At 39.5% G+C, this 27,998-nt stretch overlaps 1 protein-coding gene across 3 annotated transcripts; it reads left to right on the top strand.

Moving 5' to 3' along the window:
- Positions 1-2,288: 2,288 nt before the first annotated feature.
- Positions 2,289-26,250, top strand: PEX2 (peroxisomal biogenesis factor 2). 3 transcript variants are annotated; one of them, XR_016235744.1, is made up of 4 exons: positions 2,531-2,767; positions 19,827-19,933; positions 22,113-22,574; positions 25,996-26,250. XR_016235744.1 is itself a non-coding variant. In XM_070075248.2 (3 exons), the coding sequence occupies exon 3, from the start codon at positions 22,130-22,132 to the stop codon at positions 23,045-23,047; it is 918 nt and encodes a 305-aa protein (XP_069931349.1). In that variant the 5' UTR covers positions 2,289-2,701; positions 19,827-19,933; positions 22,113-22,129; the 3' UTR covers positions 23,048-23,425. The 3 variants fall into 3 exon arrangements, 2 of the variants coding, with proteins under 2 accessions (XP_069931349.1, XP_008253903.2); XM_070075248.2 differs by lacking the exon at positions 25,996-26,250 and having other exon boundaries at positions 2,289-2,701; positions 22,113-23,425; XM_008255681.5 differs by lacking the exon at positions 25,996-26,250 and having other exon boundaries at positions 2,477-2,767; positions 22,113-23,425.
- The last annotated feature ends 1,748 nt before the right edge of the window (positions 26,251-27,998 follow it).

The following is a 27,998-nucleotide window of genomic DNA, read 5'->3' as shown; positions in this document are numbered from 1 at the left end:
TAAACTAACATAAGATCTATATTTAACTTTTCCCTAAAAGACTCAAATATATTGATCTAAGAACTATGTAATATGCTAAAATAAATTTAACTTCTTAAAGTCAGCAATTTTAAACTATGTTAGGGGCATAAATCAATGTCGTCTTTACATTTTTATTATTAGATTCCTTAGAACTTAAAAGTCACTAAAAGGCTAAGAGAGAGTATAAGATGCTATTATACAATTTTGCATCTTTTCTTTATATTTAAAGGGAAATAATTTTAATTTTCCTCTCTTGATTCTCATAGTTAATGCACTGGGTACATGCTGTATTTTTTTTTTAACTAACATTTCTTAGGCCCACAGCCAAATCCCAGTAAGATTCTTTCTTAGCATGTAAGAATATATACAGTTTAAGTTTAAAACAACTGACATGTTATATTTACAGAGGTAAAGCTTTTACAGAGATAAGGGCAAAGACATTTCACTGTCTCTGAAGTGATGCTCAATAGCTCCCAGAAAATAAGGGCCATGTCTGCCTTTTGCCTTGTTCACATTTTTCTTAAAGTGATCTAGCAATACTCCAGGCCTGTACTAGGCATTTGTTGAATAAGTGAATGAAAAATACATTTTTAATGCAAGTACAAAGTCTGGAAGCAATGCTTCTCTGAAACCACAGCTTACTAGTTTACTGAAAAACTAAAAAGGTACACTGTGTCTAAAAGTTAAATACTAAAACCCAGAACTTAAACATTTTCAACTGAAATCTTAAATGTTATACATGTTTCCCTGTGAGTTTATTAAACATTCAAATTTCCTGATCACTTAGGATCTTTGTTATGAGTATTATCAATAGATACTGTGTTATGCATGTGACAGGCCTAAGGCTCCATGAACTGGAACTGGCTTTCTAAAAATGTCCTTTATGTCAGTTTTTTTTTGGGGGGTGGGGGGATAGGGTCCTTTCTCCCTTCTTATAAAAGTTAAGTGAATCTATCGGCGAGGTGCACATGACTTCCTTCACAACTGCTGCAGGAAAGCTATGCATACTCTTCCTCAGAGATTTGTCTTCTCCAGAACAGCAGTATCCCCTAGGATGATGAGAACTACATATATAATCATAAATTTTCCAAAGCTTTCTCACTTCAACTTGTCATCAATAGAAAATGCATTATTTTACATTATTTTTTTAATACCACATCTTAGGGATCAGGGGCATGCTTTACACTGAAGATCTCAATTCCGACTAGCTTTATATAGCTAGTGGCCAATAATATTGAACAGCTGCAACTTTAGGACAATCTTTCCTCCTATCCTTAAGTGAACTTGAACTGTACACCCTATCAGTCTGTAGGTCATAATCTGATTTGAACTGTTGGTTCACAAGGTGGGAAGGCCTTCCACTAAACCAACAGTCTCCTCCTTCTGCCCATTTTTTTCTTCTAAGATCTCTATAATGTATAGAATGCAACCTTCCATGGAGAAATATTAAATCCTACACTTTTTAACCTAACAACAAATTTCAACAGTGGTAGAGTTCATTCGTAAATTTTCTTTTGCCCTGTATGTTTCCCACCCTGAGTTACAACCCTTCCAGGAGTTAATTCCTAGACAACAAAAAAGCCTCTTTAACACTGGCGAGTGGGCTCTGGGATGCCTAACAGAAGAGCTGTTGTCAAGGGCTCCTTGAAGACCAATGGGCAGAGGGAGTGGAGCAAAGCACTAAAGCGTCCTTAAAACCTACTATGTGCAGGACTCTTAACAAGTGATTCCAACTCTTGGAACCAACCCACCAGACTTCAGACACACACACTTGCCATCCACACTGCGGAACAAGAAGCCAGTGGCGTGTCTCAACGCCAGCTCCACACAACTGCCTGGTGAGGGCTTTTTCCTGCGTCCAGGCCCAGAAACTCTGACTCGGCTCCCTAGGGTGTCACGACCTGGATGCCCGGGATTCGTAAGAGATACCCACCCCCACCCGGGGAAGGCGACTCGCTTCTGCGGCGGGAACGCTGCGCCCGAAGGCGTCCGGCAAGCTCCACAGGCTCTCGGGCGCCGCTTCTCAGGGCGGACTACCCGAGCTACCACACGCCTTCCGGAGCCCCCAGAGGCCGACAAGCTGCCCACCCGAAGGACACCGGCCCCGAGGGAGGGCAGTCTCCAGGGCCCGCACAACGCTCTCCCCCAGCCCGAGGGCTTCTGTGCCCACAATGCCACCGCCGAGCCCGTCCTCCTTCCTAGGCAACGGAGGAGCGGCGGAAGTGCGGAGTCGCCCCGCTGCCACCCGGCGGCGCCTGTTCGGCGGCCCGCCGCGGCGTCCGCTGGCGGGGAAAGCCCTGCTCTCGAGAGCCCTGGCTTCCCCTGCGGCCCCTTGACACAGCAGCCTCTTCACGCGCAGCACACGACCCCTGGCTGACCGGTTCGTGACTCTCCTGCCAATCAGAGACGGTTTTCCTCGAGCGTACAATAGACCAATCACTGAGCGCGCAGCTTCCTCTTCGGCTCTTCGGCTCTTCGGCCCTTCGGCTCTTCGGCCCTTCGGCTCTTCGGCTCTTCGGCTCCTGCAGTTGCAGGCCCGTCGGGCCTGGGCAGCGCGCAGAAGCGCGGTTCTCCTAACTGCAATTTCCCCATTTTTCTTTTAGCCACTTCCGGGTCCCGCATCACTCCGGAAGCCTCCGAGTTCCGGAAGCCTGGATAACCCAGATTCTGCTAGGAAAAGGCAAGTTTCCCAGAGAATGTTTCAGAACACTTGAGTTGCGGCGTGGGCGTTTCGCAGACTCCTAAGGTCAGTGTCTGCCCGCGAAAGCCATAGTGCGGACCTGAGGGCCTGCTCGCCTCTGGGAGGTTGCGCAGTTTCACGACCTTGTGCTTCTCGCTCCTTGCTTGATTTCCCAGGTTTTTTTTGGCTTTTCGTCTTCCGGGAAGACACAAGTCTATTAATTTTGGGAAAGACAATGAAGTGAATATAAACTACCAGAAATGTTTTTAGGATTGCTCCATTAAAAAAAAAAAAAAAAAACAAAAAAAAAAAACGCACAACTAGAACTGAACCTCGTCTGCATTCCACGAAGTGACTTCGCGGTTCTTTCCCTTGCATTTGGTGATTGAAAGTAAATTACTTTTTAGGAACAACTTTAGAATCATTCAGATCCAAGCCTTCCTTAAAATCTGAAGTTTCATGTAAAATGCTATATTGGGTACCAGAAAAGAAATGAGCATGCATAAGTTTCCAACGTTTTGGGAGACCATTCACTTAAAAGCAGTTTAGGTGTCTTGTTCCTTTATTAGGGGAAGAAGTATTGAGAATTTGCTTGTAAAATACTTGTGTTGAATTGGGTGTATTTTGCACTGATTTATCAACCTGCGAATAAAAGAATCATTAGTATTTCTTTCTTCTAGGTCCTTAAAAGTTAAGCTTTATGTATTTATTTGGTTTTTACTTAGGTTCAATGTACAAACAACGCTTAGTGAAAGGGATTTTCATACAGTGAGACCCAGTTCTCACTGAACGTTTAAGTTGAAAATGTTTTGATATTCTGCTCTGCCATTACAAAAACATTTTTTGACAGTTTCAAGCAATTACAAGGAGACTGAGGCTTCTCTAACACCATAGTGTTTATATAGTCTAAAACCCTCCACAGATGTGTTGCTTTTAGTTAAACTTGAACAGAATGAACTTGAGGAACTGCTATGTTTTTAACCCCTTTATTCTCACCATATTATCAGTTACTTGTATCCAGAAAGATGAGAGTTACAAAATCTTGAACCAGAAAGAGTTTTGGAAAAAGAGACTAGTGGAACTATTTGCAAAGTCAAAAAGAGACGCTGTCATTTTTTTTTTTCCCCCAGAGAGACAGAGGTAACAGGAGGTATAATAGTAAACTAGGAGAATTGGGTCTGGTCCTGACTGGTTTGTTTGACCAACTTTGCCTCTTTAATTTATTATCCTAATTTTTAGAAATGAGAAATCTGTGGTTTTAAAATTGTTTCATGAAAGAATTTCTATGGAAACTATCAGGAGCCGTGCAGGGGACAGACAAAGCAAGCGGACTGTCAGCTGTTTTTAACAAGAACAGCTGTTTTTGCGTTCTGCTTGGATAACAGGGCTCCTGTTAAGAAGATTACATTCATATCTTAGTCTAGATGATCTACCTTTCCTTCAAGCTTTAAAATTCTATTTCATTTGTATTCAGTGTGCATTCACTTGATTATTACAGTTTTAAAAGTATATATACACAGTAATTTATAAAGATATGTCCATATTCAATCATATTTGTTTGATAAATATAAGCTCCAAATTTAATTATTTCTTTATAATCAAATTCTCAATTCTTGATTTTCTTCTCTCTTTCATACCCTTTTACTTTAGCCATGAAAATTTTACTTAAATATGGCACTGAAACTAATCCTTGCAAAAGAGATGACAGGTATTTTCCATTTTACATATTCAGTAGTTAAACTTTTAAAAGATGTTAGGGAACTTGCCTATCATCACATCTCTAGTCCTAGCAACCATGTCATTCTTACAACATCAAATAATTCTAAAGTTTCTTTCGTCCTGTACACAATTCATGTGTTCAGAGTGCTGTAGCACAAGGAAAATGTGTGCCATGTACATAATCTTTATATCTGAACAGAAGTTCTACTCTGAATCATTTCTGTTTTTCCTCTGTTGGTAATCGGGGTTGGACATCAAAGAAGCAAGTTGTATGTTCTCTTTATTGCTTTCTTGTAAAATGATAAAATCTTCTAAGTATTGCATGTCCTTCCATTCCTTTTGGAATATACAATAAGGCTTAGGAGAAAATACCCAAACTGCTCCATGTCTATGATGGAGTGACATGAGATGGCTAGATCAAGATATCATCCAGTGGCTGGGTTCATGCTCTTGTGTCTGCCATGAGAGAATTTGAGGATGAGACATAGGTGAAGTTAGCAGAGGAATACTTTATTTGAATGCAAAGTGAAGTACACCCCTGAGAGGGAGTGTAGTCATGCTCTGTATGGTTCAAGGACATCCCTTTGTTTGATCTGGAGGCCTGGGTGGTGGAATTTGGGGAGGGGCTTGAAAGCTACCCATTTCCTTGACCTTTTTGGGAAATCTCAGAAGTGTCTGGGTCCCTGATGGGAGTAGCAGTGTCAACTGTGTTAATTTGAATATTATAATTAGCTGAAGGTCATTGTGTGAATGCAGTTGGCTGCCCCCATTGCAGGTGATGACTTTTCGGCTGTCAGTTGTGGATGCTGTGTACTGCCTTTCTCCATTGCATAAAAGGGGCATGGTGGTTTGGTGAAGCAGGTTCAGCTGCAGGGCTGGGGTGGGGAGAGGGGGTTGTTTGAGCTCTCAGCTCCTCCTGGCTAGTTGTCTCCTTGCCCACATTATGGGCACTGCCCTTTGAAATCCAGCCCCATTGTTTCTATACATAAAAGTGAAGACAAGGGAGGAGGATGTCTGACATCCTCTAGCCTTCCCCTTGTGGACTGTTAATCTTTTTCTCCCCAACATATCCTCAGTTAGGGAATCAAAACCCAGAGCTCACTCTTCTTACTTATCTGTCAATAAGATGCGACAAAATTCCATCCAAGTTGTCATTTCTTTTTTTATTATTGTTAAAACACAAAAACCAATAACTAGTACAATGCAGTTTTGATCCTACCTAACTGTGCCCAGTGGCTCCTGGATGAGCTGGCATTGCCTCTTTCGTTACCTATGGGTGTACTTCAGAAAGTGCTAGAAAAAAAAAATATTTGCTATAAATAAAAAAGCATGGTTTTTCAAAATTTTTTGCACCCAGGTAGATTCATCTTTTTAAAGTTTGTTTAAGATTTATTTATGTGAAAGGCAGAGTGATGCATTAGGGTGAAGATCTTAGATCTGCTGGTTCACTCCACAAATGCCTGTGATAACTGGGGCAGGCTGAAACCAGAAGCCAGGTACTCCATCCTGGTCTCCCACATAGGTGGCAGGGGCCCAGATACTTGGGCTATCATCTGCTGTTTCCCAGGGCACACATTAGCCTGAAGTTGGAAGAGAAGCAGCCTCAGGACTTGATTCCAGATACTACAGTATGGCTGTGGACTCCCCAAGCAGTGGTCTAACCTACTGCCACAACGCCCTTCCCTGTAGCTATTAACTTTCTGAAATAGCTTTACACAGTTATAGTAAAATGAATGTTCAAGCCTCATTTTTCACCTCACATATTCGCTCTGTTCAGATTTGACATTTAATCTCTTTGAATGGTCCTTTACATATATAGAGGCGGGGAGGGGGGTGTAAATAAGACATATCTCATGCAGCCTGGGCTACTCTACCACATTCCTTTAATTTCTTCTCCCATCTACAGTTTTGAGAGCTTGACTAGTAGTTTTGTCTTATGAATGATCTTAATGGAGAAAGTTTTTTTTTTTCTGAGTTCTATGGGATTACATTTGATCCAAGTTTACTAAGTAGTCATTCTACTAACTTTTTTTCCATGTGTTCCACAATTTTTCTAGTGTTTACTAGAAATTTAATGATTGCCAACCTTACCTTAGGTAGGCTGTTAAACTTCTCAAGCCTTAATTTTTGGCTTCTTAAAATGGAGATGATAGTACCATCTTACAAGGATTTAATAGTATAAAGAAATTATATACTGCCTTCAACATAACGTGTATGACATAGGAGTTGCTCCTACTTCATTTTTAATATATATTTGTTCCTTTGGGGATCTTTCCTCATTCCTGTGCCATAAAAGTTTCAGATAAATATGTGATCCAATAATTATCAAGTCATTTAGAATTCTCTTATATAATTTGATTCTAAGGCCCATTACTAAATCTGTAGAGTATTTTAAAGAGCTACTTGCTTCATATTTCATATGGCTCTTATTTGTTCTTTAGATTAGGATTTTTGCTGTAGTCCATGCCTGTACTCTTAACACTTAGCCTCTTAAATTAGTTCCATCTGCATGTCCTGTGATCTCAACCTGAAGTGTTTATGTTTACTATTTAAGTCAATCATAACCTCGTCAGTATAGAACACTGGTCAGAGCATGGCTCTGAAGCTTCTACCCCGGTGATTTTACCCAATCTACTAGTCTTGCTGTGCTCCCTTTTCTTTATTTTAGGGTAGAAATTATAAAATAATTTATCCTAGTATTATAAGGAATACATGATTTGATATTTAATTTTACACATGGCATTTCTTTGTAGGAATCAGTTGTTTTAGCTCTAAAACAGTTATGTGGTGTGTGTTTAATATGGTTGTAAAGTTACAAAATTTTTCGTACTATCTTCCTAATGCTTCCCTATTTTTGTAAAGACTATCTTTTTCTCAATGTCTTCCTCTAATTTATTCACTTTTTTTTAGCTTTTTCCAAACTCATATTTAGCATTACCATTTCTATACTTAGAAATGGTGGTTGTTTTTTTTTTTTTCCCTGCTCCTACCAAGATTTATAAAAACAGTTCACATAAAAATTTAGGTAGGTAGGTAGATTTTCATAGTTTGGATTTTTAAACTTTTTTAACCAGCAAAGAATATAGTATAGGAGGTTAAACTGCTGCCTTCAATGCAAGCATCCCATATGGGCACCAGTTCAAGTCTCAACTGTTCCACTTCTAATCCAGCTCCCTGCTAATATGCCTGGGAAGTGGAAGACAGCTCAAATGTGTGTGCCCCTACCACCTATGTGGGAGACCTGGCTGAAGCACTTGGCTCCTGGTTTCAGCTTGGTCCATCTCCAATTGCTGCGGCCAACTGGGGAGTGAACCAGTGGATGAAAGATCTCTGTGTGTGTGTGTATGTGTGTATGTGTGTGTTCCACTCTATAATTCTGCCTTTAAAATAATTTTTCAAAAAAGGGGATGTAGCAAAATGACTACCATGGATCATACACTCTATTCCCATGTCTTAGGTACAATACAAAACTGTTCAGAGCCGGTTTAACTGTGCTTCATCCATATTTACTCAGACATCCGTGATGTTTATATTCACAGTATGATTTCTCTCTTGAAGACTCAGAAGTGTCAGTTTTCTGACAGAACACTGAGAGTGCTGTACTGTTTTCTTAAAAATGTACTTGTAGGGGCCGGTGCCATGGCTTACTTGGTTAATCCTCTGCCTGCAGCGCCGGCATCCCATGTGGGCGCAGGTTCTAGTCCTGATTGCTCCTCTTCCAGTCCAGCTCTCTGCTGTGGCCCAAGAGGGCAGTGGAGGATGGCCCAGAAGCTTGGGCCCCTGCATCCACATGGGAGACCGGGAGGAGCACCTGGCTCCTGGCTTTGAATCGGTGCAATTCTGGCCATAGTGGCCATTTGGGGGGTGACCAACGGAAGGAAGAACTTTCTCTCTATCTCTTTCACTGTCTATAACTTTACCTGTTAAAAAAATAAATGTATTTGTTGACAACTAACTGAGCACCTAAAAGGAAACCTGTTGAAGTGAAATGGACACTATGAGAAACAATGACTTGATCAGCCCTTATCCTGGCTGTCGAGGAACAACTTACTGTTTTATTCCTTTTAGTATTTCTTTTTGTTCTACTTAATGCCATTGGTTGAACTCTTTAACTAACACACAGTTATTCTTAGGTGTTTAAATTTAACTGAAAAGTGAACCCTGTTAAATATAAGAGTGGGAATAAGAGAGGGAGGAGATGTACAGTTCGGCACATGCTCACTCGGACTTACCCCTAATGGTAGAGCTAGAAACATGCCAGGGGATTCCAATTCAATCCCATCAAGGTGGCATCTACCAGTGCCATCTTACTAGTCAGAGTGATCAGTTTCAGTTCATAACTGATCATATTGATAGGATTAAGTGTGAAAGGGATCACATAAATGAGACAAGTATCTGCTAATACTAACTGATAGAATTAAAAAGGAGAGAATGATCCAGCATGGGAAGCAAGATACACAGCAAACTATAGAATGGCAGATGCCCTAAACAGCACTCAGACCTCAGAATCAGCCCTTAAGGCACTCGGATCTGGCTAAAAAGCCCATGAGAGTATTTCAGGCATGGAAAGCTAAGACACTGTGGCAAAAAAAAAAAAAAAAAAAAAAGACTTAACTGAAAGATCTCTGTGAGTGAGATCGCAGTGGAAAGAACGGGCCATCAAAGAAGGAGGCACCTTTCTATGAAGGGAGGAGAGAACTTCCACTTTGATTATGGCCTTGTCTAAATAAGATCAGAGTTTGTAAACTCAAGATGCTTGGATAGCCTTGGCAGCTCATGACAAGAGCCTCGGCTGATTACTGACATCATGAATAAGAGTGTCAATTGTTAAATCAACAACGGGAGTCACTGTGCACCTACTCCCCACGTAGGATCTCTGTCCTTAATGTGTTGTACTATGAGAATTAATGGTAAAACTAGTACTCAGACAGTACTCTATACTTTGTGTGTCTGTGTGGGTGCAAACTGTTGAAATTGTTACTTAGTATATACTAAGTTGATCTTCCTTATGTAGAGATAATTGAAAATGAATCTTGATGAAGAATGGGATGAGAGAGGGAGTAGGAGATGGGATGGTTGCAGGTGGGAGGGAGGTTATGGGGGGAAAAGCCGCTATAATCCAAAAGTTGTACGTTCGAAATTTATATTTATTAAATAAAAGTTTAAAAAAAAAGTATTTGTGGATGCTGGCATCGTGGTACAGCCAGTTAAACTACTGCTTGCAATGTGATGTGGCATCTCATGTTGTGGTGCCAATTTGATGCAATGTTTTTTTGTTTTGTTTTTTGTTTTGTTCTGTTTTGTTTTTGTTTTTTACAGACAGAGTGGACAGTGAGAGAGAGAGACAGAGAGAAAGGTCTTCCTTTGCCGTTGGTTCACCCTCCAATGGCTGCTGTGGCCGGTGCGCGGTGGCCAGCGCAACGCGCTGACCCGAAGGCAGGAGCCAGGTACTTATCCTGGTCTCCCACGGAGTGCAGGGCCCAAGCCCTTGGGCCATCCTCCACTACCTTCCCGGGCCACAGCAGAGAGCTGGCCTGGAAGAGGGGCAACCAGGACAGAATCCGGCACCCCGACCGGGACTAGAACCCGGTGTGCCGGCGCCACTAGGTGGAGGATTAGCCTGTTGAGCCGCGGCGCCGGCTACGGTGCCAATTTGAATGCCCTCTACTCCACTTCTGAGTCAGCTCCCTGCTAATGAACTTGGGAAAGTTATGGAAGTTATGGAAGATGGCACAAGTGCTTGTGCCCCTGCCATCTACTTGGGAGACCTAGATGGGGCGTTTCCAACTCCTGGCTTCAGTTTGGCCCAAAGCAACTATCAGATGGAAGATCAGATGAAGCAGCAGATGGATAATCTCTCTTTGACTCTATCTCTCCTTCTCTCTCTATTGTTCTGCCTTTCCAATAAATAAATAACATTTTCAAAAATAATTATTTGTGAATCTAGCCAAGATATTTTATGTTCTAGGATTTTTAAAAAGTATCTTGTGTTAGTTTTTGAAACTTGAATATACCATAATTGAAATTAATAATTTCACGCAGGGGCCGGCATTGTGGCGCAGTAGGTTAATCCTCCGCCTGCAGTGCTGGCATTCCATATGGGCGCTGGGTTCTAGTCCTGGTTGCTCCTCTTCCAGTCCAGCTTTCAGCTGTGGCCTGGGAGAGCAGTGGAGGATGGCCCAAGTCCTTGGGCCCCTGCAACCACGTGAGAGACCGGGAAGAAGCGCCTGGCTCCTGGCTTTGGATTGACACAGTTCTGGCCTTTGCAGCCATTTGGGGAGTGAACCAACGGAGGGAGGACCTTTCTCTCTGTCTCTCCATCTCACTGTCTGTAACTCTACCTCTCAAATAAAATAAAATCTTTAAAAAAATAATTACTACTCAGTTGTGTAGAACTAATTATTGTCTCAAAAATTGTGGTTAGGATTTATGTTGAGTTTCTTCCTTTTTCCAAATGAAAAACTTATTTTCCCCTCTGCTTAGACAAGTTTTTATCACTACTCATCTTTTTGAGAAAGGTATGCTATCTTTAAGCTTACCTTTAGATAGAAACATTTTGCCCTGTACCCATTACTATACTTCAATAGAAAAGTGCTACTTGGATTTTGATAAGGATTGCATTGAAGTTAAGAGTCATTAATCTGGTGTCCATCATGTCTTGGCTATAACCAAATGAGCACGATTGGGATTTATAACATCAATATTTTAAACTATTGAAATTTACCTTAAATATGTTGAAAGAGAGGAACAAAAGAGTAATGACAATTCATTTAGCAAGACTGTGGCAGAAGTGGGATTTGAGTTTAGAACTGTTGATTTCTAAACCCATTCTTAGTACCAGGGATCACAGTATCCCAATGGGTTTCAACCATAGCTTTTTTTCCCCTTTGCTCATGTTTGAAATGTGTTCTAGAAATTGGTGTCCTGTTAAATCCCTTTTGATACATGTCCCATTTATTAGTATTGATTTCAATACAATGGACAGTAAATCTATCTGATTACACAAAGGAAATAAAATAGAATGTAGGTTCAAAACTTCAGGTCTCCAGTTATAAAATTTTATTCACATAACCTCATCATATGAAAGGTTAGTTTAAAACTTTTAAAAACGCAGAGAAAAAAAAATGAATACCTGGTCTCATCTACTTTGATTGCTGGAATTCTTTAGTGTGACAGTGACACTGTTACACTAAAAATGAATGGATTATTGTTGAGCTGGAAAAGAATAGCCTGCAGGGGGTACATGGGTGGGATTGATACTTCTGAGATTGCTTGGGAATCACACGCTTCTGCTGACAAAAGTTTATAAGACTGTAAATTTAAGTGTAGAATTTTTGTAGGCAGTATGCATTGACAAATATGCCTAATGGTAATACATCTAGTACTGAGAGTCTAGGAACAAGTCAATAATAATGTGTGTATTGATAGCAGCAATGTAGAAGATGTTACTTGGTATTATAGCTAAAATCCATGTTATTCCTTTAATCATAATTATGTTAACATTGACAGGCCCTTGACAATACCCACATTATTATTGATAGATTTCTGTCAATAACATGTTTTTAAATAAAATATATTCATTCATGATTTGTGCTATATTCAATAAAAGCTCTAAAATACATCCTGAAAAATTCCTCCTTCCTTAGTAAGATAGTCATTTGTTTCAGTTTTGGAATGTGATAGAGATGACAGTGTTTATATTTGGGGAGAATGAAAATCATGAAAGCTTGAGTTATTTAAGGGACAAGGTCATATATTGTTGGTCTTAGTTAACGAATTTTCAGTTGCTTTTTTTTTTCTGTGAAAGAAAAGCAGTGTGACATATCTAGTGATAAAATGTCAGCAGGAGACCTCTTTAATAGTTTTTAGTGTAGGATCATTTTGTTTTAAATGTATTTATGTGACAAGTTAATCACACCAACCCTAGTTGAGGCCATACTTTTATCTGGGTTTGATTTTTGCATCTTTTTTCACATATCATGAACATAGTAAAATCCTTCACTAAACATTAATATTATATAGTGGAAATTATAATTTTAATTACTCATTTTTATATGTCTCTGCATGGCCCCCATTGTCAGTATCTTGAATTAGGTCCCTGAACTCTTGGCAGGAGCCCTGTTTTCCTCTATTCAGTCTTGTTGAACTTTGTCATCTGATTAATCAAGAAAATTTATATCCCATTTTGTGTCTCTTCTCTTCAATGATTATTCATGCCCAAAGAATCAATGCATTTTTCTTAATACAGGTGCTTTCTACAGTGTGGCTGGGTTGACTCTTCAGCCAGTCTCTCCTGCTTTCATGTTCTGCTTCCTCATAGCTAATGATTTGTCTCTGATTCCAAGTGACAGATGGAACCACATTGATCATTAAACAGCCATTCCCATATTCCCTGCTAGACCATGACAAGGAGCTTGGATGTACCTGGGCCTTTGCACAACCTGTTCCTGTGCCCTATATATCATTTGTTCTGTTTTCTGCCTGGGAAGTTTTATGACTCTTACCATGTTTTCACATTTTAGAATCCATTCTTTGCTTCAAAGATCATTGACCAGTCCTGATTACAGTAACATCCTATTTCTTAAAAATGCTTGAATAAAAAAGGGAGAGAATGATCCAGCATGGGAAGTGAGATACACAGCAGACCCATAGAATGGCAGATGTCCTAAACAGCACTCTGGCCTCAGAATCAGCCCTTAAGGCATGCGGATCTGGCTGAAATGCCCATGAGAGTATTTCAGGCATGGAAAGCCAAGACACTCTGTGGGGGGGGGGGGGAACCTAAATGAAAGATCTCTGAGTGAGATCCCAGTGGAAAGAATGGGTCATCAAAGAAGGAGGCACCTTTCTCTGAAGGGAGGAGAGAACTTCCACTTTGACCATGGCCTTGTCTAAATATGATCAGAGTCAGTGAACTCAGGGGGCTTCCATAGCCTTGGCAGCTCATGACAAGAGCCTAGGGTGATTACTGAGGCCATAAACAAGAGTGTCAATTTGTTAAGTCAACAACAGGAGTCACTGTGCACTTACTCCTCATGTAGGATCTTTGTCCTTAGTGTGCTGTACATTGAGATTTAATGCTATAACTAGTACTCGAACAGTATTTTTCACTTTATGTTTCTGTGTGGGAGCAAACTGTTGAAATCTTTACTCAATGTATGCTAAACTGATCTTCTGTATATAAAGAGAACCGAAAATGAATCTTGATGTGAATGGAAGGGGAGAGGGAGTGGATAAGGGGAGGGTTGCGGGTTAGAGGGACGTTATGGGGGGGAAGCCATTGTAATCCATAAGATGTACTTTGGAAATTTATATTCATTAAATAAAAGTTAAAAAAAAAATGCTTGAATAAAAGGAAGCTGTTAAACATTTCTGTTGCATCCCGGTACCTAGAATGCCTGTCTTTTGAAAGATGCTCAATTAATATTGGTTACACTGAGGAACCATTTGCATAGAATTATAATTTACTAAAACACAAACTGCTTGGATTATGTTGAGAATAATGTTATGTGACTTAAAGATTTTTATGTATTTTTTGTGCTTCATACCTTTTGTGGATAAATCTCACTGTACTTCAGTGGAGGGAATAGGATTCCCTAATCTGATTAATAGTACATCTAGTTATGTTGATTTCATGTTTCTTCTAGTTCTGATGCTTCCCTTCTCAAAAGCCAGTGTTCTGCAATAGCTGTACTTGCCAGGAAGTGAGCGGTGGGGTTCAGGTTTGAGAAGTGGAGGAACTGAAAGCAGTTAAGTTGGTGAGGAACCCAAGGTTGGATGCTTGCCTTGGGACTGCCTGTGCAGCAAAGCACCTGAGTCAAATTTTATCAGAGTGCATTCCCAAGGTCTCTTTACTTCCAGATAGCAAATGCTTCCATGTTGATGGGGGACTAGGTAACTAGGGGAGTAGGTCATGCTGGAATCCACTCTCATTCTCTTAGAGTACCCCTGCATCATCTCCTCTTAGACAAGACGCAAGTTAACAGTGCAGTGAGTCCCACTGAATCATGTGTCTGCCCTTTCCTGTATGCTTCCCATTCACACAGAATGGTGACATCATGTTCACAGTTTTACTGCCACATTATGTTTTAACAGTGTAGTCAATATTTCCTGGAAAAATAATTTTGACACAGGTTAATTGAAGCATTAGTATGAGTACTAATGAAGATTTCAGTCTTTTGAAATGAGATTGACCAAAATCAACTCAGAGTTTCTTTATTTTTTATGCCATTCCTTTGCCAAAGCAGCAATAGGATCATAATAATACTGCTTCACAGTTTCCAAACCACTTTCATAGCATTATCTGGTTTAATCTCAACAACTTGGTGAGGTAGCTGTTATTTCAAGCTTTAAGAAAAAGAATCCGAAGGTAATTAATTTTTTAAGATCACAGAGCAAGGAAGTTAGAGGCTGGAATTTAGAGCCCAGGCCTGTTTGACATTAAATATGCATTTTCCACCCTATCACAGTTGTCTGCAGACACATGTACAGTACAACAGAGGTATCCTAATTTAAAGAACTGTGATATGAAGTGGACAGTGTCCTGTGTGTGTGTGTAACTCAAAGAAATCAAAAAATGATCAAAATGTTGGGAAATAAAAACTAAGTAAAAATAGAGAAACAGATTATTCATCTGGACGAGCAAAGGCTGAAGAACAGTTTAATAATAGTCTTTTGGTCTATTAAAGAACCTTATGTAGGGAGGAAAGTGGGCCCAGCTGTTCCTAATCTACATTGAGGCCAGGCATGAGGGGAAAAAAAAGAAAAAAATGTTAAACTGTAACAGAAGGAATGAGAAAGAAGGTTGTGTGTGAGTGTGTGTGTGTGTGTGTGTGTGTGTGTGTGTTTTTAAGTATTGTTAAATGTTAGATCAGTTGAAGACTGTGTTAAGTCTCCCTTTCTGGCTGTCATTAAAATTTCTATCATTACTAAATGTTTTTAAGTATGATTTCTCCAGAAACAAGGGATTTGAAATAGAACATTCCTCTAGAAACCACTGTCTTAACAGTTCCTCATTAAATATCAGTAAGGAATCTCATCCAAATGCTCACACACAATATTCAGCTATTACATTAATTGGCTTCTAACCTACTAATTCTACTGTATAAGTTCAATAAGCATTTATGGAGCAACTACCAGGTGCCTTTGTGGTAAATTCTAGAACTGTAAGAGTAAGATATTCATCAGCCACAGTCTGGAACTGTTAAAACCCTAGTGTTTAAAGAAATATAAATTAACGCAACTGGCCATCTAAGGTAGGCCAAATATTTCATCTGGCACTCAGCTAAAATAATAGCAATCTATCTAGTACAGTATTGATGTGTGAGTGAGGGTAGGGAGATTACTGATTATATTAGATTTATATTGGTATCTGGTATTGGTATGGTCAGAGCTTTTCATGAGTAGTTCCATAGTATGAAATTTTCACTATGTTGGTGACCACAGAATATGAAATCTGAGGAAGATGCAGATTTATAGATGTTATTTCAATAGAAGAGTTAGATTTAATATTTTCCCACACCTCCTGAGTGACCATAGAAGTTTGCTTAAGGGAAACTGAGTTAGGAATCAAGGTCACTTTGTAGACGGCAGTACTTTTGAAATATGAGATAACGTTGCTTTCCCTGAACTAGCTTGCATTCAGGTTAGGGAAAGACGATGTATTCTCATGATTGTAAACATAGTACAATGGCTTGAGGAGTTCACAGTAGTAATAATGGACTGAGCTTATGGGTGGAGGTTTAATGGAGAGTGTTGAAATACAGTTGCAATATAAAGGGCAGCTAGTCTAGAACAGTGGGAATCGATGGGAAGAAAAGATAGGTGGGTTAGGTACAAGAAAGGAGGCACTAAGACAGGTCTGAAGATGGTCTGGTATTACAGGTTACATTGGGAAAGGGTGCAATGCACTGTTACAAAGTTGGAGACAAGATTAGGTTAGTTTAGGTCTGACAACTTTATCCTAGGGGTAATAATAAGATAAGAAAAAGTTAGTATGGTTAGTGTGAGCAAAAGATACTAGATTTGTGTTAGTTTATAAGATTTTTTTAGTGTTGATTTTATTTTTTTACAAGTGAATTTTTTAAAACTTTTATTTAATAAATATAAATTTCGAACATACAACTTTTGGATTATAGCGGCTTTTCCCCCCATAACCTCCCTCCCACCCACAACCATCCCATCTCCTACTCCCTCTCTCATCCTATCCTTCATCAAGATTCATTTTCAATTATCTTTATATAAGGAAGATCAACTTAGTATATACTAAGTAACAATTTCAACAGTTTGCACCCACACAGACACACAAAGTATAGAGTACTGTCTGAGTACTAGTTTTACCATTAATTCTCATAGTACAACACATTAAGGACAGAGATCCTACGTGGGGAGTAGGTGCACAGTGACTCCCGTTGTTGATTTAACAATTGACACTCTTATTCATGATGTCAGTAATCAGCCGAGGCTCTTATCATGAGCTGCCAAGGCTATCCAAGCCTCTTGAGTTTACAAACTCTGATCTTATTTAGACAAGGCCATGGTCAAAGTGGAAGTTCTCTCCTCCTTCAGAGAAAGGTGCCTCCTTCTTTGATGGCCCGTTCTTTCCACTGCGATCTCACTCACAGAGATCTTTCAGTTAAGGTGTTTTTTTTTTGTTTTTTTTTTTTTTTTTTTTTGCCACAGTGTCTTAGCTTTCCATGCCTGAAATACTCTCATGGGCTTTTTAGCCAGATCCGAGTGCCTTAAGGGCTGATTCTGAGGTCTGAGTGCTGTTTAGGGCATCTGCCATTCTATAGTTTGCTGTGTATCTTGCTTCCCATGCTGGATCATTCTCTCCTTTTTAATTCTATCAGTTAGTATTAGCAGACACTTGTCTCATTTATGTGATCCCTTTGACACTTAATCCTATCATTATGATCAGTTATGAACTGAAACTGATCACTCTGACTAGTAAGATGGCACTGGTAGATGCCACCTTGATGGGATTGAATTGGAATCCCCTGGCATGTTTCTAGCTCTACCATTAGGGGTAAGTCCGAGTGAGCATGTGCCGAACTGTACATCTCCTCCCTCTCTTATTCCCACTCTTATATTTAACAGGGTTCACTTTTCAGTTAAATTTAAACACCTAAGAATAATTGTGTGTTAATGCTGAGGTTTCATGTTTCAGGCTTTTTTTTGTTAATTACATGAATAATTGAGTTAAAAGAGAAAATTTGTTAACTGCAATTAAAAGTGAAAAAATAATAATTTATTCATGTATGTTTGTGGGAGATAATTTAGAGTTCTTCTATTGATATAATTTTGAAATTTATATATTGCCTTTTGGAAACTATGATACCATATATCTAGCCCTACTTGTCTTTTTACTTTTTTAAGCGTCCTGACCAAGATCTAGGAAAGTAAGTAGACAATGTGTTGTAAATAAAGATCTTTCTCCCTTGTTTAAATTATTGCCTTCCTGATATTACATTTAAGAATCAACTAGATTTATAATAAATGTCCTACCAGAGGGGTCTCAAACTTATATATTTTGCACCCAGATTTTCCTTCCATATTGACAGAACTATCTATTGAATTTTCCCACTTACATGTCCCGTAAGAGCCTTGTATCTCTAAAATTACATGTACTGATTGTGTTTCCCTCCAAACCTATGTCACTTCATGTATGGATACATCCTATTTCAGACAACTGATTCGCAGTCCACTCAGTCACTTATTCTTGGTTCATTTACCACTACTAGTATCAGTGTTGCCATCTCATAGGATTTAAAGATACTTTTTGTTTTGCTGTTCTCACTGATCCTTTTCTAATTCAGATCATCTTCCTTTCTCACTAGATCATTTTAACAATGTCTTAAATGCTCTCTTGCTACCAGTCTTTCCCTCAGCCTCTGATCTACTCTCAGATTGATCAAACAGTCTGAAATACAAATCTGATTAATTCTTTGCATACAATTATTAAAAGACTCCCCCATGGTCATCTTGATAAAATACATCCTCCTGGGACATGGTGTTTAGGGCCTTTAGAATCCGCTTTCATGTCCTGTATTATCTCTTGCCCTGCCTCTCTCATGGTCCTTTTCTCTCCTTGGAACAAAATTCTTACCCTCCTTCACCAGGTTGACACTATCTATCCTTTAGGCAGCTGCTTAGAATCTTCCTCTTCCAGGAAGCCTTCTCTGGGCTCTGAAGTGTAGTTGTAAACATAGTGCCTTACATATACCTTATTTCACCTAACTATAATTGCCTTGTCATTTTATACAGCACAGCCTTATTTTCCTCCTTCTCTCATTCTGATAGAATACAGGCCGTACAAGGATCAAAACTATATTGTGCCATTATATCACTGCTCCAGAACATGTTAACTGAATAGCAGATACAACACAAACATGTTGAAATAACTAATCATCAAAATTCTGAATATGCTGATTTGAAGTACTTTTGAACTTTAATGGATGGGAATTTATATTTTCTTCCCTTCACAAACTTCAGGCTTTCATCCTGTTCACTTATCTTTTCATCCAGTATATATATAGAATGCCCTCTGTGTTCCAGGAACCGTGATAGCTACTGTGCTTAGCCAGTGATAAGGCTCAAATAATCTTTACAACAGTGCTTATCTTCTAGTGAGGAAATGGACAATTAAAAAGTAATTCATGTATAGTACATAGAGACCCTGAAAGAGGAAGAACAGAGCCAATGGAACACCTAGAAGGGGCAGCTAGCCCAAATTTGGAGAGTCAGGTGAAAGTGATGCCGATAGCAATACAGGTTGATCATCCCTAATCTGTAATCCAAAATGTCCCAAAATCTAAAACATTTCAAGCACCAACAAGACTCCCCAAAGATTTTGGAGCATTTCACACTTAGGATTTTTTAATTAGGGTTGCTTAGTCAGTGAAATCTATGCATGTATTCCAAAATCCAGTGAGCTCCAAAATCTGAATCACTTTTAATCTTAAGCGTTTCAGTTAAGAACTGTTCATCTGTACTTAAAACCTTAGTATTGAGTTTTTCAGTTAAGGAATGGGAACGCACATCTGTGCAAAGGAGACAGACAGTAAAGTCCACTAGTGAACAAGAGAAGGTGGCACTTCATGACTAGTTATTAGTTCATTAGGAAGGAAAGCAAACTGTGGGTAGGTTCGAGGAAGTTGCCTTTTAAAACCATTGCAATGTGGAGAAATTCACTGAAAAAAGGCAAAGGTCAAATTGACCAATTGGATGTAATTGATATAGAGGGGAGGAGAGCAGCCAGAATTCAGGAAAAGACTTCTAGAGGATAGAGTGATGAATGGATTACAAAAATATTTTGAGCAAAGAATCCACAGTCCTTGATGATGGATTGGGTTAGGAGAGTGAGGAAAGGGAACTGTCTTTCTAACCCATTCTTTCTTTTCTGTAGCCCCTGGCAAGTATGAGGCAAGGATTTCACAGAACTTGCAGCAGAAATTCCCACTGTCATTGCTGTAGACTATCAAGTCTTGAGGAAGCTGCAGGAAGGGGAAAAAGGTGAGATCTTCCAGAAAGCTATTGGCCTTAAAGGGTTAGGAAGCCATTCCTGTCATGTAACTTGTTTGGAAAACAACACCAAGTAACCTGTTACTCAGTGGTCATGTTTGTTTCCTGAACTTGAAATTATTAAGGATGTAGTGTTCAGCCACTAAGTCACATAGAACCCCTAGGTAATGGTAAAACTTGCCTCTCATAAACATTTTAATGTTATCAAATATATTCCTGGTTTCAATAAGTAAACTTTTTTAGGATGAGTTTTCAGTCTTTTTATCTTCTAAGATTACATTGAACATCTTTTTTTTTTAGTAAAGATAATAAAATAACAGAATTTGAAAGGTCATTTTGTTTCAGACTTTTTGTTTTGCAATTGAAGAAACAGAGCTTCAGTGAAATGACATGTCCACATCTAAGATAAATGGCCATCAGTGGCCGTGAAGTTCAGCAGGATTCATGCCTCCCTATGTAACTGTTCTTTTTGTTAGTGCCTTGGGCTTTTCAGAGACCTGCAGATCATGATCATGCACTTAGATGTGTTGAGGACCCATTTTACCTTATTTTGTGTTGTTTTCTAGCTTTATTGAAGCATAACTGACAAAAATGGTAGGTATTCAAAGAGTAGAACATGATGATTTCATATACATATGCGTTATGAAATGACTACCATAGTCAAGTTAGTTCACATACATCCTTCATCATCCATAGTATTTGCCATTTATGTGTATGTGTATTTTATGTGTCTGCTTTATCTATGTGTGTGTGATGAGGACATTTAAGATGTACTTTCTTAGAAAGTTTCATATAAACAATGTAGTGTTGTTAACTACAGTCACCTTCAGATATCTAGGCTCCCCAAAACATTTTCATTATATCACTGAAAATGCGTACCCTTTGACCAACATCTTTTCCCACCCCTCATCCATTAGGAGCCATAATTACACTTTAGCTTTTGTCAGTTCAGTTTCTTTAGACTCCACCTATAAATGAGATCAAACAGAGGGAATATTTTAGAAACTAAATTTAAGCATAGTTTTTGGTCATAGTTTGGATTTTCCAATACATTAATAAAATTTTAAATATCTACATTGATCTATATATTCAGTTAACAGGGCCTGTTTTAATTGCATCAGCTTGTACATGATAGATATTTAATAAGTGTGTTCTGAGTCAGTCAACCCTACCTAGCTAACACAGTCAGCTTTTAATGATTTTTAAAACATTTGTCCTTTAGCACCCATTTGTTTCCCTAATGTGTTTACAAAATTATCCTAGTACCTATTTTTATATAATAGTTTTCTATTCTTGATGTGCTGTCTACATTTTAGTATCCTTAGTGTTTTTTTTAAAAAAGATGTATTTATATGAAAGCAGAATTACAGAGCGAGAGAAGGAAAGAACCAGAGAGAGAGAGAGATCTTCCTTCCACTGGTTCACTCCCCAAATGGCTGCAACAGCAAGGGCTGGGCCATGCTGAAGCCCGGAGCCCAAAGCTGCTTCTGGATCGCCCATGTGAGTGCAGGGGCCCAAAGACTTGAGCCATCCTCTGCTGCTTTCCCAGGCATGTTAGAAGGGAGCTGGATCAGAAGTGGAGCAGCCAGCTCTGGAACTGAAGCCCAGATGCCAGCATTGAAGGATGTGGCTTAACCCAGTGCACTATAATACCAGCCTTTCCTTAGTACTTAATGCTAATATTCATATTCTAATATGAATAGAAGTATTATTTATTTATTTTACTTTCCTTTACAAATTAAAATATATTAAAGAAACAGTAAGTAACTTTTTGAAATCAGTAGGAATGCTGGAAATTAAATAAGTCTTTATTTAACCATCATTGAAAGGTTCCATATAGATCTTTGTTTGTATTGCATTTATATATATTTCCATTATTACCCAGCTTCATCAGTGTTAGCTTCAGGATTTTGATGTCTCCCTACTAGAATATCTGACCAAAGGGTATGAAAGTATGTTTGTGGACACAAGGTTTGCCTCTCTCTCTCTAAGTAATTGTTGCACCTTGATGAGGAAGGTCAAGAAAAAAAGAAACAAAATGAAGGAGGAAAAGGAAGAAAGGAAAGAGAGAGAGGAGTTTGATGAAGCGATTATTCACTCACTATTATAGGACGGAAGGGCCCATAACATTATGAATGCTTAATGATATTCTCTAATTATTTTTTCCTAGAGACCTTCAGAGAAGACATGGCTCCCAAAGAAGAGAATACCAAGAGTGCAAATAGAGTGTTAAGAATAAGTCAGCTGGATGCACTTGAACTAAACAAGGCCCTGGAGCAGCTAGTTTGGTCCCAGTTTACTCAGTGCTTTCATGGATTTAAGCCAGGGCTGTTAGCCCACTTTGAACCAGAAGTGAAAGCATTCTTGTGGCTTTTCCTGTGGAGGTTCACCATCTACTCCAAAAATGCCACTGTGGGACAGTCAGTTTTGAATATTCGGTATAAAAATGATTTTTCTTCGAATCTGAAGTATCAACCACCAAGTAAAAATCAAAAGCTCTGGTATGCTGTTTGTACAGTTGGTGGGAGGTGGTTAGAAGAAAGATGCTATGATTTGTTTCGAAACCGTCACTTAGCATCATTCGGGAAAGTCAAGCAGTCTGTGAATTTTGTGGTTGGACTTTGGAAATTAGGTGAGTTGATTAATTTTTTGATTTTCCTTCAAAGGGGAAAGTTTGCAACTTTGACAGAACGTCTCCTAGGCATTCGTTCTGTGTTTTGCAAGCCCCAAAACGTCCGAGAAGTTGGCTTTGAGTATATGAATAGGGAACTTCTCTGGCATGGTTTTGCGGAGTTTCTGATTTTTCTTTTACCACTTATCAATATCCAGAAGTTAAAAGCCAAGTTATCTTCATGGTGCATCCCTCTTACTGGTGCTCCTAATAGTGACAGCACACTAGCCACCAGTGGCAAAGAATGTTCTCTGTGTGGAGAGTGGCCCACTATGCCTCATACCATAGGATGTGAGCATGTTTTCTGTTATTTCTGTGCTAAGAGCAGTTTCTTATTTGACATGTACTTTACTTGTCCTAAATGTGGAACAGAGGTACACAGTGTGCAGCCACTGAAATCAGGAATTGAAATGTCTGAAGTGAATACTCTTTAAAAACTAAAATTGTTTCCTCTGAGGAAAAATGTATTATACTAAATCCTTAATGTTAGTCATCCTAAGTGTACCAATTAGTTTTCTTTTATAAAGCATGTGTTTAGCCACTGTCTTCTGTTCCTTCCCAGGCATGACTAAATCCTAATCACTGGATATCTCATGATTCTACGTTAATATATTATTATTTAAAAAATCATTGCATTCTAACTCTGACTTTAAAATAAATAAATAAATCTTTTTAAAAAAATCACTGTATTCAGTTTTCCATGTCAATAATAATGGGCAGTTTTGTAAGATGACTACTAAGAACACTTTTCGATTTTGCTGCTTCCTAGAAAAAAATTGGACTCTAAAAATAAAAGATCTTGGAGACTCTGAGATGAGTGTGAATTTATTTTCAGAGAAGACATAATATAATCTGACAATGGAAAGACCCTATTGTTTTCAGCCTGAAGTTCTGATACCTCGGTTGTGGTCATAAGCTTTTCTCTGAAACTGTTTGTTAAGAGCTTCAGTCTATCACCATCAGATACTTCCCAGTTGTCTTCTTACATTTTCAGAAATCTGCAGTTACTTAAGGCAGCTCAAAAATGAGAGCTGGAGGCTACTGAGGACAGCTGGCATGAAGAACCCTGCTTATTAGGTCTCCATCTAGCCTTTGATTCAGGGCATATATTAACAGCAAGCATACTGATAGTTTTATGCAGTATCAGAGGTTAGTACAGTATGTAGCAACACATATCAAGATAATTTGTATACTTTTTTCATTCATTTTTCTCTGTATTTTTCACTTAAAACTAATAAATGAACTTTTAGCTGAATAACCACGTGAAAAATATTTCTAAGTTGCTTCCAAAATAATAGCATTTATTTGTTTTGTTTAAAGATTTATTTATTTATTTGAAAGTCAGAGTTAGAAAGTCAGAGTTAGATAGAGAAGAAGAGGCAGAGAGAGAGAGAGAGAGAGAGAGAGAGAAAGGTCTTATATCTGCTGGGTCAGTCCCCAGTTGGCCGCAGTGGCCAGAGCTGCACCAATCTGAAGCCCGGAGCCAGGAGCTTTCTCTGGGTCTTCCCACATGGGTTCAGAGGCCCAAGGACTTGGGCTATCTTGTACTGCTTTCCCAGCATAGCAGAGAGCTGGATTGGAAGTGGAGCAGCTTGGACTCGAACTGACACCCATATGGGATGCCAGTACTGCAGGCAGCATCCTTATCCACTATACCACAACACAGGCTCTGCATTTATTTGTTTTTAAAAGCTTTATTGAGGCCAGCGCTGTGGCTCACTTGGCTAATCCTCCGCCTGCAGCGCTGGTATCCCGGGTTCTAGTCCCAGTTGGGGCGCCGGCTTCTGTCCCGGTTGCTCCTCTTCCAGTCCAGCTCTCTGCTGTGGCCCGGGAAGGCAGTGGAGGATGGCCCAAGTGCTTGGGCCCTGCACCCACATGGGAGACCAGGAGGAAGCACTTGGCTCCTGGCTTTGGATCAATGCAGCACACCTGCCGTAGCAGCCATTTGGGTTAACCAAGGGAAAAGGAAGACCTTTGTCTCTCTAACTCTGCCTGTCAAAAAAAAAAAAAAAAAAAAAGTTTAATTGAAAGGCAGAGCAACAGAGATGGGGGGGGGGGGGGGATCTGCTGGTTTACACTAAATGCCTGCAACAGCCAGAACTAGGTTAGGCTGAAGCCAGGCACTGGGAACTGCACCCAGTTCTCCCACATGGGTATCACGTACTCAAGTAATTGAGGCATTATCTGCTGCCTTCCAGGTGTGAATTAGCAAGAAACTGTATCCAATTTGGAGGCAGAATTCGATCCTGGGGATGCAGACATTCCAAGTATTAGCTTAACCCACTGCACCACAACACCCACCGAGGCATTTATTTTTAAGCCAGATTTGAGTACTGATTCAAGTCCTAGCTGCTCCATTTCCAATTCAGCTCCCTGCTAATGTGTCTGGGACGGCACTAAAAGATGGCCCAAGTACTTGGGTCCCTACTACCCATGTTAGAGACCAGGATGGAATCCCTGGCTCTTGGCTTTGGCCTGCCCCAGACCTGAATATTGTAGCTATTTGGACAATGGAACTAATGGAAGATCTTTTTTCTCTCCCTTTTCATTCTCTGCCTTTCAACTAAATAAGTAAATTTTTTAAACTCTTAAAATGATTGTATTAGACTTTTCTCACTACAACTAAATACCTGAAATATGCTACTAATGATGGAAGGAGATGTATTTTGGCTTACAACTTTGGTGGTTCACAGTCCAAGATCAGATGGACCCATTGATTTTGCTAACAGATGAGGTCATAGCTGGGCAATGATGGAACATGTGGGGAGAAATGATCACCTGGCAAACAAAAGCAGGGAGATGAGTGGCTAGGCCCAACTCAAGCTTATATAAGCAACCCTCTTGCAAAAAACCACCTTCTGAGGACATAGCCTAGAAGAACTAAGATCTCTCACTAGATTCACCTTCCAGACACATTAATTAAATCAAGCCTCCAACCCCCAGCATAAGCCAGTCCACAACCTTGGAATTTAAATGTCTGCTGAGTAAAGAAGCCAGATCCTTTTTAACCCATAGCAATAACATCAAATCAGATTGAGCATTGATTTGCCCCAAATCTTAACTTAAATGTCTTGAAAAACCCAGTTGTTATGTAATAAGCATTTTGCTTGAAAAATAAGATGTTATAGTTCAACTTTCATTCTATAGGCACTTAGGTTCCAAGTATTAATGTAACCACTGTGAATAAAAATGTAAAAAAGAGAAGTTGCTTTCATGAAGTTTACATTCTGAGTTTGAACAGATTGTAAGTTGCATTTTGGTTGAATTTTTAAGATACTTATGGCCAGCATTGTGGTGCAGCTAGTTAAGCTGCCATTTGCAATGCTGACATCCCATATCTAGAGTGCCAGTTCATGTCCCTGCTGTTCCACTTCCAATCCAGCTTTCTGCTAATATGCCTGAGAAGCAGCAGCAGATGTCCCAAGTACTTGGACCCCTGCCACGCACATGGGACACCTGGATGGAGTTCCTGGCTCCTAGATTCAGGAGCTGTTGTGTCCACTGGGGAGTGGACCAGTGGATGGAAGATCTTCCTCTCCCTCACTGTCACTATGCCTTTCTAATAAATGAATATATAAGTGCTTAAAAATAATAAAGTACAATATCCAAAGAGTTTTATATTTTGGAGGTAAGAGTATTTCACTTTTTAATGCTTTTTCTCCTTCAGTTTTAAAACCTTATGGAAAACTCCACGAATTCAGGAAAAATATGTTTCTCATAATTTTTACAGTATTCTGTTATATTTTATTCCAATCATTTTGATACCTTATTTATAAAATTGTTATAATGATTATGCATTTTTTAAAAAAATAGCATTTTAAATTTCCATAAATATTCCTCACAAATATTTTGGTAACTATATATGTCAACATATTCATATTATTTCTATAGTTTCTTTTAGTCATCCACCATCCTAGGGCAGTTAGGTTCTTTCCACTTTATATTGTAAATAGTGCATTGATGAATATGGGGAATAATCAGGACTCCTCTGTTCTGTGGTATAAACCCAATTCAGATTGATTTTGCAAAATAAAAATAACAATGATTTGATTATGTAAAGAGTTCAGGCACACAATGCAGGCCCAGTCTGGATGTAGGTGCTCAAATGGCTCACTGAAACAGATAGAGTCCACTCCCATTTTTATAACCAGTGTACGTGGCATGAGAGACATGGACTCCCCTAGAGTTTAGATCTCATCTGTGCCATTCACTTGTGGAACTGGGGCATCGTGCTAAATCTATACATCTGTGTATTACAAGGATTAGATGCTCTGTGTATATAAACCTCCTGAAACAGTGACACACAGTAAGTAGGATGTAATAGTACATTCCGTTGCTGTTGTCAGTATTTCTGAGTCAGCCTCACTCTCAGGCAGAATAATGACCACCAGAGACTCAAGGCTTATATTCTGCCCACTCCTGATCCTTCTGGAATGAGAGCCTCTTGCCTAGTGGTTCCAACGTAAGTCTAGGGAGCTCACTGTTAGTTGTCTGCTTTAGGTCATGTGCACATTCCTGAATGAGTCACTAAGACTAGGGGGATGGAAAATACGAATACTCCCGGCCGGCGCCACGGCTCACTAGGCTAATCCTCCACCTAGCGGCGCCGGCACACCGGGTTCTAGTCCCGGTCAGGGCGCCGGATTCTTTCCCAGTTGCCCCTCTTCCAGGCCAGCTCTCTGCTGTGGCCCGGGAAGGCAGTGGAGGATGGCCCAAGTCCTTGGGCCCTGCACCCATGGGAGACCAGGATAAGTACCTGGCTCCTGCCATCAGATCAGCACGGTGCACCGGCCGCAGTGCGCCAGCTGTGGCGGCCATTGGAGGGTGAACCAACGGCAAAAGGAAGACCTTTCTCTCTGTCTCTCTCTCTCACTGTCCACTCTGCCTGTCAAAAAAAGAAAAAGAAAAAAAATATGAATACTCCCAGTTACTCAAAACTGGGTGACACTCCCTCACCTATATCATATGAACCTGAAGGTACTCTAGCAGGAAGCCATTTACTACTGGAAACTAAAGTGCTCTTACGAGAAAGGGCAGATACTGGACAGATAAAAATAGCCAATCTGTGTTAGGGTCTACATTCGCTGTTATACAAAAAGTCTATGTGCAGTCAGATTCTACCAGTGATCTAGTTTGATAAGTAACTGAATAGTTGTGTTAGATTGCAGATGTGAAAGAAATAAAATCAATAAGGTTTTATACCAACAAATTTGTTACATTGTTATTTTGATGGTAGATTACAGAAGGTGACCATAATGGTATGATTTTAATTTTTCATTTTATTTAAGATCTGCCACCCACACTGGGTAACAACTCCCATGAGCTCAGGGATCATAACCAGTGCTTTTTCATTCTAGTATACCACGAGACATTTCATGCACTGAA

Source organism: Oryctolagus cuniculus, chromosome 6, assembly GCF_051225735.1.
Source record: "Oryctolagus cuniculus isolate XC-2025 breed Fujian yellow rabbit chromosome 6, ASM5122573v1, whole genome shotgun sequence".
Classification (NCBI taxonomy): Eukaryota; Metazoa; Chordata; class Mammalia; order Lagomorpha; family Leporidae; genus Oryctolagus; species Oryctolagus cuniculus.
This window is presented reverse-complemented; position numbering and strand designations above follow the sequence as displayed.